This window comes from Ursus maritimus, unplaced genomic scaffold, assembly GCF_017311325.1.
Source record: "Ursus maritimus isolate PB19 unplaced genomic scaffold, ASM1731132v1 scaffold_15, whole genome shotgun sequence".
NCBI lineage: Eukaryota > Metazoa > Chordata > Mammalia > Carnivora > Ursidae > Ursus > Ursus maritimus.
The window spans coordinates 23,467,503-23,482,301 of record NW_024423897.1 but is presented as its reverse complement, the minus strand read 5'-3'; the positions used below and the strand labels follow the sequence as shown (position 1 = coordinate 23,482,301).

Below are 14,799 nucleotides of genomic sequence, written 5' to 3'. Positions count from 1 at the left end.
TCGCGTAAACTCCTTGAAGGTACAGTTGCGACCCCCCTGGGTTGGCCGCGGATTTCGCGACCAGGACGGACCCTAAGCCCCGCCAGAGGAACCCGCCCTACGCGCCCACCCGCAGGGGACCGGAAGTGTCGCGTTCCGTCGGGGACACCGGATAGGCAGGAGCAGCGCGCGCGCCAGGATAACCGGAAGTGTGGCATTCCTGCCCCGGGTCCCGGGCTGGGAGCGCCCGCAAAGTCTGCCGGGAAGCGTGGTATCTCGCTAATCTCTTCATTTGGAGCAAGTGCGCGTGCGCTGCCTCCGTCAGCCGAGATCGGGAATATGGCTGCGCGGTCCGTATGGGCGGTCCCGCGGCTGGTGCAGCGCCTCCTGGCCTCGAGTGCCGCGTCCGAAGGCAGGTGAGCGAGGCAGGCCGCGGGTCGGGAGTTGAGGATTGTGCGGGACAAGCAAGCTGGAAGGGCGGTTGTGGGCTGGAGGGCGCGAAATGACCCACCAAGCCTCTCGGCTGTCCGATCCGGCGCTCACGGCCCCATTTTACAGAGAAGGAGACTGAGGCACACAGCCGCGCCTCCTTGTCAGGCCAAGAAAGAGCCGAGGTCACGTTCCTGCGAGGTGGGAACTCTTCAGCCCCGAGGATCGACTGAATTGGGGATGTACGTCTCCCGGCCCCTTTCCCTCCAGCGGGGGTGTCTGCAGTTAAATTGGGATTCTCCCCGCTCACTCCCTGTGTGACCCTAAGCCAGTCCTTTCCCCCCTTTCCCGTCATCTCGGCTTCACTTTACCTGTTGGTAAAAGGAGGGCGGTCGGCTTGGTTTCCAAAACGGCCCTTCCACCTGCCCTCGGGAGTCTATAAAGTTCTATTTGCTGCTCTTCACTATTGGCTGCGGCACCTTTTATTGATTACTTATCATGCCGACTGTGGAACTCTATGGGTAGTTCTATTTATTCTCCCGTTCAGTGGAGAAAACTGAGGTTTAGAAAAGTTCAGTAACTTTGCCAAACTCAAATACTCTGTAATCGTGGAACCCAAATTAGAAATCAGTCAGGGCTCTAGAATTTTAATTAGCGAGCAATGTTAATTATTCTCAGGGACGACTCCCTGTTAGACTGTTTCTTCCTCAGAAAGAATAAAAATGAGTGAATTGTCGGGTAAGTAAGGTTGGACTTCTGGAATGTAAATTAAGCTGCGAGGAATTTCTTTGCGGGAATTTCTCCTAACCGTTTGTCACCTTTTTATCTTAACACACTTGACCTAGCACCTGGGTACAAGATTGAATTCAGGGTTTCAGGCTTTTTAAAAACCTTTTGGCCAGTTTGTGGTGTAGGGAAGTGACCAGAAGAAAGAAGTTCCCATCTAAAATTTCCCCTCACTCCAGTTCTGGAGCAGGAGGAATTCAAGGGATCAGCCTCAACTCTCCTCTTCAGACTTGGGCTTTGACCATTTTCTCTTTAAACTGGCCCGGGGAGTATTTTGACCTACTTTCAATTGGATAAGTGTAGTTTGTTAGGATTGGAAGGAGGTATTTCACCCTGTGTGATTTGTCCCAGATCTGTGGTGACCATATTTTCTGAACCAAAAATGTGGAACCATATACAATCTGACACCAGATTGTAGTAATTGAGTTGAGGCCTGGCCTGGAAAGTCTGGGACATAAAAGCCATCTTGCCCATAGCTTTCTACTGACTGTCCCCACCCCGTTCTTGAAACAAACTCATTTTACCTGCTTTAAATCTTTGCACGGATGTCACCTCAATGACTGCTCTTCGATATATGCCAGTTTATATGAGTGAATTATTTTAAAAGGTTTTAAAGGTACAAAAGGTTTTAAAGACCTTTTGTACTCACACAGTGATTTTGTTGATTTTACTTCAAATCAAATTATGGGAATCCAGGAAGTGTTATGGAAACTTCCTTGAAGGAGGAGTCAGAACTCCTACAATCCAAGATTTGTAAAGTAGTCCCTGCTCTAAATTTTTTCCTTTGTAAATAACTATATATCAGATATTTGAGCTGTCTGAAATTCTAGATTACAAACATGATTGAATACAGAGATCCATTTTATTCACCTGTTTATAGTTCACAGTCTGGAACATATAGTGTTTTATAAGTATTTAATTGACTTGATTTTACACAGAAGTGAGTTCCCAACTCAGAATTTCTCTTAACACAGGTTCTTTTTCATAAGAGCCTTACTTAGGAGCTTGTGGTCATGAAAACTTTAGAATTCTAGACCTAACTCCAGTTTGACACAGGCCTTTTACTGGGCTTAATTTTCCCCATGTGTAAAATGAAGGATTGAAGCAGAAATGTATGGCTTTGTGTTTTGAATTCCCGCTTCTGATATTACCCTGCTGGTTCTGGGAATTAGAACTTGGTTTTCTTTTGCTGACTTTTGTGTCCCCACTTCTGGCTCTTTCTGCTGCCTTGTGTTCAGTATCCTGATTCAACAGAATACTAGCTGTGTGATCTTATGCAAGTCATAAGCCTCTCTGAGCCTAAGTTTTCTCATTTATGAAATTGAGATGATAGGGGCACCTGGGTGGCTCACTCGGTTAAGTGCCTGCCTTTGGCTCAGGTCATGATCTCAGGATCCTCGCATCAGGGTCCTTGGTCAGTTGGGAGTCTGCTTCTCCCTCTCCCTCTGCCCCTTCCTACCACTCGTGCTTTCTCTGTCTCAAAAAAATAAAATCTTTAAAAAACAAATTGAGATGATAATATAATTTCTCTCACGCACTGTGAGATGCAAAGATGATTTACATAAAACCTGACAATGGTGTCTGGCACTTAGTAAGCCCTTTATAAGTCTTGGTGTTGTTACTGTGACCACAAGCAGTTTGGCTGTGTGTGATGGCATTTCTTCATGTGCCCCCTCCCTCCCACTTTAGGGGATGCCCACATCCTTTCAGTACTGCCACCCAGAGAACTGCTGGTGAGGACTGCAGTTCTGAGGACCCTCCCGATGAGCTTGGGCCCTCTCTTGCAGAACGAGCCTTAAAGCTTAAAGCTGTGAAACTGGAGAAGGAAGTCCAGGACCTAACAGTGAGTAGATTTTGTCTGTTCTTCACATCACATCCCTTCTCTGGTTTAAATATCCACGTACAGTTTTTGCATCAGTTTTTTATATTAAATTTCCTCTCGTTGGCTCTTTACCTCTCCCCCATCTCCACCCTCCTGCTAGGTATATTAGACAAAGTAGTCTATCGTAGTTAAAAACATGTGATGTCACAGTACTTACAAATAGCTAATGTTGTGGTACCTTCCCAGTGCCTGGCATGTAGTAGAAACTCGGGAGATATTTGTTGTATAAGTGTGTCGTTTGTCATTGTACTCTGCCAGTCAGACTATATCTGGCATACTCTCCCGTACCCGGGTGACAAACACGCTTTGAGGGCGGTAATTAGAGTAGTTCCAAAGCAAGACCACCCAGAATGGTAGGGAGGTAGGAAAGCATGTCTCGGGGGAGCAATTAAAGGAATCAAGGATTATAAGAATGAAAGAGGAGAAGATTAAAGGAGCTAAGCTAACTGCCTTCAAATAGATGACACATTTTTAAAATTTACTGTTTGTTGTCCTGGAGTTCAGTTCAATGAAGGAAAGAGAGTGGCGGTATTGGCTGTGTGTGAAAAAGGAAGCTTTCTCTCAAGATAATGAGCTTGAAAACTGTTGTTAAGTGTTCAGAGTAGGAGGCTAAATGACAGCCCATCAGGACTGCTGTAAAGAGTAGGTTGCTGCTTTGACTTGGGATTTGTAGTAGCCGATCTAAGATTCCTACAGCTCCTGTTTTGTTTTTTTATAAAAACCTATCACAAGGATGAAGTTTGTAAAGTGAACAAAAACATTCTTTTCCATCAGCAAGCGTGTATTTTCTGATCATTTTGACTTTGCTTTTGGTGTCAGGTGAGATACCAGAGAGCTGTAGCCGATGGTGAAAACATAAGGCGGCGAACCCAGAGATGTGTAGAAGATGCCAAGATATTTGGTGAGAGATTTATTCGTGATAAAAATGAAAATACCTTTTAGTTTGGGGCACCTGGGTGGCTCAGTCAGTTAAGCGTCGGACTCTTGGTTTCTGCTCGGGTCATGATATTGGTCGGGAGGTTGAGCCCCGAATTGGCCTCTGCACTGGGCATGGAGCCTGCTTGGGATTCTCTCCCTCCCCTCCCCACCCCGCATGCAGGCGCACACACTCTCTCTCTCTCAAAAACAACAACAAAAAAAAACCTTTTAGTTTAAGGACACTTACTAGCAGTTTTCCAAACTGAACATAGTAAAAAACACATCTAGGTCATAAACCAATCCTACCCTGCCCTTCCACTCTTGCCTTATGTTTTCCGAGATCTTTATTGGGAATGTTGCCAGGTGGACGATTCGCTAAAATAATGCTTACCTTTGTTTTGACCAAAACCCTTGTTACTTTATTTTTCAAGCATGTACACTTAACATTCTAGTGCTTATACAATCAGTTCTGTTGAACTCATTAATAAACAAGTGAATCATTAAGATGTTCAGAGGAGAATCCAAAGAACAAGACACATGGACAATCAGGAATGCTAAAATTTGCTTCATAGAAGCAGAACTAGTCTATACCCATAGTGCAATAATCAACAACTTTCACTACTATGGACAAAAATCATTGGCATTACGATCAGTATTTACAACTTACTAAGTTATAAAGTAACTCAAAGACAAAGGCTTGGACCAAAGGCTTGGACCATATGGAAGCAGATAACTCTGGAAGTTGTACTAGACCGCAACTGTTTTTTCACTGATGACTGAGTAATCTTTTTGGTCAGTTTGAAGTCTTGCAGGGTACCTGGCTGACTTAGTCAGTGGAGCATGCGATCTCTTGAGCTCTGGGTTAGGCGTTTTAGCCGCACGTTGGGTGTAGAGATTACTTAAAAATAAAATCATAAATGCATATATACATTTGAAGGCTGCACGTTAAAAATAATAATAAAAAAATAAAGTCTTTCAGAAATTCTTCTCTGAACACAACATGCTGTCCCAAATGTGTTCATGAAAGTGTTAACAATAGGGATTGAAGGGTAGAGGGCAAATCTCTGATTCCTCACCTTGCTCACAATTTCATACAGAGCGTTATACTTTCACTGCACATAGAATGAAGGTGCTTGAGGAGCCCTTGGATTGTATGTAGTCCAATCTCCTTTTACAAGTGAGCTGAAAAAAGTTAATTGGTGACAGATGAGACATGAGTCCATTGTCTTCTGACCCCCAGTCTATTCTTTCCCCTATGTCATACTGGCTCCTGTTCCCTGGATTTTATCTGCTATTTGTGCATAGGGTTCACTTCATTCCTGTCTCATTCCGTCTGGCCCCAGTGCTTTGGCATAGCCTTCTGCTTTTCATTCAGTGCTAGAGGCATCACGTTTCAAGGCTATGTATGAGTATCAGCTAAGTACTGACCCCCAAATTGTATTACTGATGTTTCATCCAAGTTTTCGTGTCTTATTTCCAACCATCAGGACAGGGCTTAGCAAACTGCAGCCTGTGTGTTAGTCCATAAATACAGTTCTGAATTTCTTCATTAAAAATCTGTAGAAATAAATTTTCTCATTTATTAAATAATCAACTACAGAAGATCCTTGATTTTTCCTTCTTGTCCCACAAAACCTAAAACATTTATTGTATGGCCCTTGATAGGAAAAGTTCACTGATCTTTGAGCTACAAGGAATTTCTGTAGCAAATAAACCAACTGGTACCTGGGGAAGACTTGCCTGCTTGAAGGGAGCAGGTAAATTGGCTTACCAGAAGTTAAGCTTTGATGGGTTGTATCAGTTATATCAGTTTCCTCAAGAATTGATAAGGTTCCCAGGAACAAACAAATATTAGCTAAGCGCAAAATAATCTGATAATCTAATTTATTTAGAGAGCAAAATGTGTCTAGCAGTATGCCACTTAAGTCATTTGCTTGAGCCATTTCCTTCTAGTGGCCAAGAATAAAGATTCTCCCCCACCCCCCACTCCCAAGAAATGGTGCAGACACCAATTTCCTATTGAAATAACAGTAATTAGAATAGAATCAGAGACTGAACCCCTCGCTATACAGACAAGAGAACCTGGGCTTCTGTTTACCCAAATGCATACCACTTGACTGAACAGAAGCCAGGGTTCTTTGTACCGTGACAATGTACAAGTCTGCCCAGAAGCTTACCGCTTTCAAAATTCCTATTAGAGTATGTGTCTTTTTTTAATAGCCGGGAGATACCTTTAGTACCCCCTGATTGATCTTTATGAGACATTCCTTTCTCTTGGGTGAAGTTTTGATCTAATCGGCATACTTCTCAAGCGTTTGGCAAATCTCTTCTACCTTTTCAGCTGATTTCATTAATAGCCATTAATATTTATGGCTGCCATCGCCAATGGAGGTGGGGGAGGTATCTTGTGGAGCTTTGATCACACCAAGTATGGTTTCCTGGAAATGTCTGCTGGTTTTACTCTTTCCTCTCCTTCGCCTCCTCTCCTACCCCAGACCAGGTCACACCAGCATTCCTTCATGCCCCAGCACCCCAAATCCTTTATGTACGTTATTATTGACTAATTTGAATCCTATTACACTTGTTTTGCTCAAGATGCCATAATGGATCTCTGTCACCCAGAAGTTAAAGATAGAATTCCTACCTCTGTCAGTTGTTCCTTCCAGAATCTAGGCGAGCAAGTCCTAGGAAATTTCTTTTCTATCATCTCTTCTTCACTTCCCTGTGGGTGATCTTCCTTTTTACCTCTGAATACAGTTAAGTTGGCTGCCTGTTTTGACACATGGCACCCCTGGATTGGGGTGCCTGGGTGGCTCAGTCAGTTAAGTGACTGACTTCGGCTCAGGTCATGATCCCGGGGTCCTGGGATCAAGCCCCGAGTCCGGCTCCCTCCTCAGCGGGGAGTCTGCTTCTCCCTCTGCCCCTCATCCCACTTGTGCATGCACTCTTCCCCCACCCCAAATGAATAAATAAAATCTTAAAAAAAAACAGAAAACAAAACTGTCCCTGGATTAAAACCAGAAGAACAAAGTCCTTCACCCCTCACTAGTTCCCACCAGGGCTTTGCTGTTATCATAGAATATCTGTAATGATGACATTCCTTAACATTTCTGTAAGAAAAATCAAGATGATGCATTGGGAGTAATGAGGTTTCTCAACAACTGAGTTTACTTTTAGAACAGTTCATATGACTAAAAAGATTTTGAAAGTTTTGTGGCCTGTCTCCAGTAAGTATATGTAACTTCAAGCAGGCAGTTGGAGACTCATCTCATCTATGGAGTATTTTACTTTCCTGTCCCTGTTCCTCGAGAATAAACCATTCTTGAGTCTCCCTTAGCACGGTCTTATCGACTAACTTTTGTATTAATGCCCCCTGCCCCGTGAAATGCCAATATCTTGCCCCTACCTAGAATGCATGTCTTAGCAAAATTAAGATGTACAAGAATTTTCAAAATGTGCATAGTAGTAAAGGTGTAGTAGTAAAGGTGAATAGCAATGAAAACACAGGAAACAGTGATCAGTTTTTACAGGACAGGTTTCTGAGCCTCCTGCATGCAGTCTTACCTAGTTCTTAGGTTCTAATCATTTTTTCCCTTTTCGTAGTAGGCTTCCCAGTCATAGGCCTTCCAAGCGAAACACTGGTTTGTCAGTTGGGTTAAGGTAGTAATCGTTGATGACGATCCCTGAGTCCTGTGTGGCAATCTTCCCACTTCCTGGGATGTCAAGTATACTAGCCACTCATCTGGGCGTTCCCCATGCTCCACCCCCAGGAACAAAGTGATTTCCTCACAGACAATAAAAGTGTCTGGTTTCTCTAGGAATTCAGAGTTTCTGTAAGGACTTGGTAGAGGTGGCAGACATTTTGGAGAAGACTACAGAGTACATTTCTGAGGAAACAGAGCCTGGAGACCAGAAGCTCACTCTGGAGAAGATCTTCCGAGGGTTATCACTTTTAGAAGCAAAGCTGAAAAGTGTGTTTGCCAAACATGGCCTGGAGAAGATGACACCCGTCGGTGACAAATATGACCCTCACGAGCATGAACTCATCTGTCATGTGCCAGCTGGTGTTGGGGTACAGCCTGGCACCGTGGCATTAGTAAGGCAAGATGGCTACAAGCTTCATGGCCGCACCATTAGACTTGCCCGGGTGGAAGTGGCAGTGGAGTCTCAGAGAAGACTATGAATGGGCCATGAGGAACTGAATGTTCTCCCAGAGTACAGTCACCTGTGTTTCCTTTATTTATTAAACTAGGTTTGTATCGTACATGAGGTACTTCATGTGATCTGTTTTGGATTTAGTCATATTGGCTTTATTTCTAAGATACTCTACTGATTTAATGTGACCAGTTTGGTCTCATCAGAAGTCTTGCCGTTGGGCATTTGAACAATGTGACAAGTGATCCTATGGCCTTTGTCCAAATATGTTTAAGAAAATTATTTTAAAATTGGTACTCTGATGACTGTCAATTGAAAATCCTTTTAAAAGGTGGAAATGAGGACATGTTTATGTATTTTCAACTAAATGTTTCTGATGGTCCCTAAAACAGGAATTATATAGGATCTTGTATTTCATGGGAAAAGGAGATGGTAGGGATTGGTTCAACATCTGGGTACTTAGATGATAAAGCTTTAGAGTTATATGAATTTAGATCATTTGGGTTGGTTTTTATACACATAGATTTTTAGGACGTCCCCTTTTTTTATTTTATTTTCCTTTTAGCCATCTTTTGTCTTTGTAGTCCCCGCCAGGTAGACCATAGTCACACTCATTGTCCTTTTCCAATTCCCATTTACAAGGGCTAATTAAGGCTCAGGCAAGACTTGGAAGGCAGGGAGTATCAAGAAATTCAAGATACCAGGTTCCTTTCAAGCAAGTATGACCAAGAAACCTTGTGTTTTCTTTGCTGAGTTACCTTCCAATTATTTTCAGCCTCCCTGGGTATATAATCATTTCAGGGAAACCAAGGCAGCACCAGTAGGTAATGACCCAAATCAGCCTATGTAAGTAATTTACCTATAGCTTTTCTTTCCACTAGCCCTTAAATCTTCCACTTTGTCAGATTTGCCTCATCATTCTTTGTTAGATTATGCAGGGAGGTGGTCAGGACAAAAATGTTAGGTTTCTGTGACTTCTCATTTCATTTAGTTATGCTGAATTTTTTTTATTTGGTACTCACAGATCACTACCTCTCACACTGATAAGCTTTATTTTCTAGTTTTTGTATCTGTCTTGTGTTAGGTATATTAACATCTAGCTGTCTTTTATTGACCTCCTAGAATTAATGAGCCTATGTGTTTATTTTTTATTTTTTTTAGTCTTGCTTATGGCTGGTGTTCTGTAAAAGTTTTGTTCAATAAATGAGCAAGTGAATGACCTATCAATCAGACTTTAGAAAGGAGGTCAATTATGAGGATCTTAATGTTAGAAGAGGCCTTAATGATGATCTCATCTCACCCTTTCAGCTGCTTATACATGAAAACATCTTTAGGACTGGACTCAAAAAATGTCTAAAACTAGTAAACTAAATTTCAGTGAGAACTTGAATAAGGAGTAACTAGATATTAACTTTAATCATTTAAGATCCAACAGTTCTATAAAGAACATGCAAATATGTCCCCAGCGGACAAAGATTGTTAGATGTCCAGATTGCATAGGTTCAGGTTTTTTAAGTTAGTTATCCATAAAGTAAATCCATTTCTACTCGAACTTTATAACCCCATTCTGTGGAGTGTTAAAAGTTATCCTCTGAAGACATCATAGATAGTTCTAGCACACTCCACACATGTGTCAATAAAGCCATCCCCCAGTGGGCCCTGCCACCTCCAGCAGAATTAGATACTTAAAAAAAAAAATGCGTGCTTTTAAGAAGCAAACAAAAGACTGGTGGTAAGATTTTAAAACCAGAACCTCTTTCGGCTTTCCACTAAGTGCATGCTGTAAATTTAATGAGCAGTCGGATTTCACAATAGGAATTTGTCTTTCTTTTTGCCTTCATTCCTTTGAGATTGACAGATGGTGACAACAAGAAAAGGAGCCAATTACAATTACCTATGTGTTCTGGAATTACTAGCTGTCATTATCAGTGAGTTAGAACAACCATAATTTTAGGTATGGAACGTTCCAAGTACTTGAAGAGTTTTCTAATATTCCTTGCAACCTCCTGTTTTAGCAAGTAGATTGAGAATAATTTTAGGTTCTTTTATTATTCAGTAGTTATGCAGACTTAAAAGTGCAAATTTAGAAGATGGAGCTATAATGGTAAGAATCTCAAAAAGTTGGGCTTTAGGGAGCCAGAGCAGCATAATAGAGCACAGGCTCTGGAGGCATAGACTTGAACATAAATCCCAGCCCAGTCACCTGTGTGATCTTGGGCCCCAGTCATTTCACCCTTCTGAGCCTGCTTCCTTGTTTGTACAATGCTTATAATTCCCTCACAGTATTGTGAGGATTAAGTGAAATGTGTAAATTGTCTACTACAGTAGGCCCTCAAATATTTATTTTTATTACTTTTTATTATACATGTTATTTTGCCTATGTTTTTATAGCTGCCTAAAGTCTAGGGAAAGGGGAAAACTGGTTAAGTGCTGCTTCTCTTTGAAAAAAAAAAGTGTAATTAATCACAGTGACTTATTTTCCTTCTAAGCTTCTGTTTTTTTCTGTGTTAAAATTTCTACCTGTAATACAAGAAATCCACACTTTTAGACCGGAGGAGCAAGAAAGTTGTGTCTGTGCTCTTCATTACTTTCATCTTGACGGTAAAGTGAAAAGACGTTGTAGGCTTGCAGATAGGTAAGGAAGCTTTGGCTCACTTGAAGAGGGGCCCTGGTGTTTTAGTGCATGGATTCTACAAACCTTTTACAGATTTTCTTCGCTGTCCTAAGGGAATCTGTTTGATACTGATAAGTTAATTGGTGCTCCTTCATGGCAAAGGATCTAAGTGGAGAAACATTCTTGTACACTAAAGCAAGTCAACTAGGAAAAACTAAGGGTGAAATAGAATATTCAGAAGCAACTTCAATAAAACCTGAACTGACGTAACTGTGGTAAATGTGTCTAGTGTCTCTGTCTGCCTATATATTGACGTTATGGTCACTTCATTGACTGCTGATCCGCCTTGTCGACACTCAGCAGAGGTACCCTGAGATCCCACAGCGGCCCAGCCAAATGGATGCAGTGTAGACTTTCATTGTAATCCTGCTTTGGTGTCGAAGTCTTGTCTGTTTTCCTACCTCCTTGGCCTTGCTTCATTCTGATTCTTATGTGTTTCTTAGATCTGGACTCCTGTTTCTGCCTTCCTCTCTGGCATCGCCTTTTTCTTACACTTGCTTCTTGGTTCTAATTGTCGTATCCGCTTCAACCACTTCACTTGAACTGCTGGACTTCTGATCCTCTCAGCCAGGTTACTGACATGTGGCCTTACTCAGATCTTTAGCTTCCACGAGTCCTTACCAAGCTCTGCCTGGCTTTGTCTATACATCTGCTGCTCAGCTCGCTTCTACATACCTAGCCTCCTGGCTGAATGGCCCTCTTTGGAGCCAGCCTTTCCAGCAAGTTGGCCTTGGATTTCATTACTCTTCCAGTCTTGTCTGTACACCGTGGCTCCCTGATCCATTGCTTCCCATGTTCCCAGTGCTAGTAAGTATACTTTTACTACTATCTGCTCAGACTGGACATGGTCAAGTTCGCTGTGGAGGTTTTAAAGCATGGCGCTAAATCTTGAATCTGGGCTTTGTGGTTGACCAATAGAATGTAGTAGAAGTGACTGCTGGTTTCTGGACCCAAACCATCCTATCTCTGGATGCTCACCCTTAGAACTCAGCCTTCAAGTTAAAAGCAAACTGAAACAGCTCGTGGAGTGGAACTGGGCCCTCGCTGAGATTTCAACTGATAGCCAACACCATCTGGCCAGCCATCTCGAGTCCTTTTGAAAGGGGGTCAACCAGCCCCTAGCGGAACAGCCGCATCTGACACGATGGAACAGAGATGAGCTGACCTCACCGAGCCCTGCCCAAAGCACAGATTTGTGGGCAAAGTAAATGACTGTTACTTGCAGCCACTAAGTTTTAGGGTGGTTTGTTATGCAGCAATAGGTAATTGATAGTCACCCAACTTCACTCCTGGTCTAATGTAAACATCACTACCACCTGAACAATAGATATGTTTTATGGGGAAAATGATTTCTCTCTGTTCCTGTGCTTCTGCACAAGTAGGTTTGTCCAGTAATCAATATGTGAGGCCTTTTTTGTGGGGACAAAAAAGTGGAATTTTAGAGTTAATAAAATTTACCCTACCAAAAAGCTACAAGAATCAGATTAAGTCAGCACATAAGAGCACTTGGCACAAAGTAATTGAGGAATGCTTATTTAACAAAAAAATTTAAGGGAATATCCTGAGTCATTGGGAATGAACTTAAAAAGTTTCACATTCTGACATAAACATTGCCAAAAAGATTTTAAGATTATAAGAAACGCATGTTTGTTCATCTGCCACATAACTAGTAACCAGTTTGGCCCTTTTACGACTCAGAGAGCTGACTTAGAATCCCAGCTGTATGTGCTTTTACTATCCTCTGAAGCCTTTCGGTTTCTTCTCTTAGCCATAATCTGACTGAATTAAATATGGGTATTCCCCGGGGGCGGGGGGTATGGGTGGCTCAGTCATTAAGCATCTGCCTTCAGCTCAGGGTGTGATCCCAGTGTTCTGGGATCCAGCCCCGCATCGGGATCCTCCAGTAGGAGCCTGCTTCTTCCTCTCCCACTCCCCCTGCTTGTGTTCCCTCTCTGGCTGGCTGCCTCTCTCTCTGTCAAATAAATAAAATCTTTATAAATAAATAAATAAATAAATAAATAAATAAATAAATAAATAAATAAATAAAGGTTTTCCTTATTTATCCTGAAACTCATCCCCAACTTTATTTTCGGCTAGAGTATTCTGTCCTTCACTGTGTAATGAACTAACCACACTGAGCTGCTCTTGTTTTCTGAGAGGCTGAAAAAGGGAGCTTCTCCCTCCTTTGCTACCTTTCCTCCCTCTGAGAGGAGACTGGATGAAACCCTTCCCTTTTTGTTAAGCAGAAGGCAGAGACACAAGCTGCATGTAAAACCTGCAAATACACGCCAGTGACAGCAGTCTCGAAAGCACCCACCCTTGCTTCCACACACGCGGAGGGGAGCGCCTAGCCACCATGGCCGCACACGCTTGGTCAGCAATTTGCTGCAGTGGCAGATACTGCCAAGCGGCATCACGTCCCTGATGTCACGTGATTGCCACAACCACCTAGAACGGGGGAGCAGGGAAACCGAAGGAGACACAGAGACGGCCGTTAGAGAGCTAGGAACCCGCAGGGGTTGGACTGGACCCGAGGTCCGCCGCCTCTGGCATGAATCTCCCAGCAGCCGGGCCCTGGTCCTGATGCTGGGCACCCGGAGCGCGCACACCTGCGCGTGGGCAGGACGAGCCAGCCAATGGGGAAGCCGCATCCAGGAGGCGGGACGGGGAAGCGGCTACCGAGAGAGCCTGCCCGAGAGGGATGCAGCTAATGAGCGCCTCGCGCTGGAGAAAGACAGCTGCTCGACCAATGACAGGCAGGGGCCCGCCGGGCTGAAGGCGGAACAGCCAGTGGGGCGCCGGGGCGGGGCGGCGAGCCCAGCGCCAACCCGCGAGCGCCGAGCCCAGGCGTGCTGTCCGGATCGCCGCCCGCCATGGCCCGCGCTGCCCGGCTCCTCGCCGCGCTGGCCGCGTTCCTGGCCGCCGCCGCCACAGGCGGAGACGCCCGGCCCAGCAAAATCGGTGCGGGAAGGACGGGGTGCGGGGCTGCGCAGGGGAGGGCTACGAGGGGAAAAGGATCGTAGCCGGGAGCAACCGGGTGGGGGAAGGAGAAGAAAGCTGGGCGAGGGAGGGTCCTCGTCAGAGGAACTGGCTGGAGAAGGGGCGAGGGACTGAGACTGGGCGAGGAAGGGGACTGGCGGTAGGCAAGGTGCTGATCCCGGGTGGCATGGGCATGTGGCGACGGCTCCCTGGGGCGGAAAAGAGCAAGCTTGGGACCGGACTGGCCACTGATCTCACCAGAAGGTCCAGGGGCATTGAGCATCCGCGGTAGACCTGGCTCTTCGCCAGGTGCCCCGATGGATGACAGAGAGGACCGGGTCTGGGTGATGTCATTCATAAAGGTTTATTGAGGGCCGTCCGTGTAGCAGGCACAGAGCTCCGTAGTTGCTGTGTGGAGACAAGACTGCACAATACAGGGAAGTCAGTGGTAAGGCTGAGAAGGTACCCTGATAGGAAGAGCGGTTCGTCCATCTACCAGGCTCAGGGAGGGCTTCCTAGAAGGAATATCTAAACCAAAACCTCAGGGAGAATAGGAGACAGAACCCATGGTAGGTCTGCTGGCGATCAGTTTGCTGAATGACAGTGGAGAACTTTTAACAGCAGTCATCTTGGGTTTTATTACAATATTTTATTTTGAGGATTTTCAAATGTACAGCAGAGTTGAAAGAACTGGATATACACTGAGCTACTGTGTACTCACCACCTAGATTCTGCCCTTAGCAAACTGCTCCTATACTTGCGTTATTACATAACTATCACCCCCCCCCCATTAATTCATCTTACATCTTAATGCATTTCAAAATAAATTGCAGACATTAGGACACTTTGCTAAATACTTCCTCATGCATCTCAATGACTAGAGTTCCATATTTGTTTGCAGTTTATTTCTCTTAACAATTGTCATTTTAACTCGACAGGACTCCTCAAGATTTTCCTGTCCCTCACATATAAAATTCCCACAGGCAGAGATGCTAGG

General features: G+C 44.1%; 2 protein-coding genes across 2 annotated transcripts in view; both read left to right on the top strand.

The window, feature by feature from the left end:
- The first annotated feature begins 249 nt into the window (after nucleotides 1–249).
- Nucleotides 250–11,033, top strand: GRPEL2 (GrpE like 2, mitochondrial). The gene is made up of 4 exons (XM_008692742.2): nucleotides 250–395; nucleotides 2,884–3,037; nucleotides 3,896–3,977; nucleotides 7,813–11,033. Exons 1-4 carry the CDS (start codon nucleotides 319–321, stop codon nucleotides 8,175–8,177), a joined length of 678 nt encoding a protein of 225 aa, XP_008690964.2. The 5' UTR covers nucleotides 250–318; the 3' UTR covers nucleotides 8,178–11,033.
- Nucleotides 11,034–13,681: 2,648 nt separating this feature from the next.
- Nucleotides 13,682–14,799, top strand: part of PCYOX1L (prenylcysteine oxidase 1 like) — a 13,236-nt gene continuing 12,118 nt past the window's right edge. Inside the window, exon 1 of the mRNA XM_040630429.1 lies at nucleotides 13,682–13,784. Coding sequence (XP_040486363.1) covers nucleotides 13,697–13,784 — 88 coding nt within the window. The 5' untranslated portion in view covers nucleotides 13,682–13,696. The remainder of the gene's footprint in view (nucleotides 13,785–14,799) is intronic.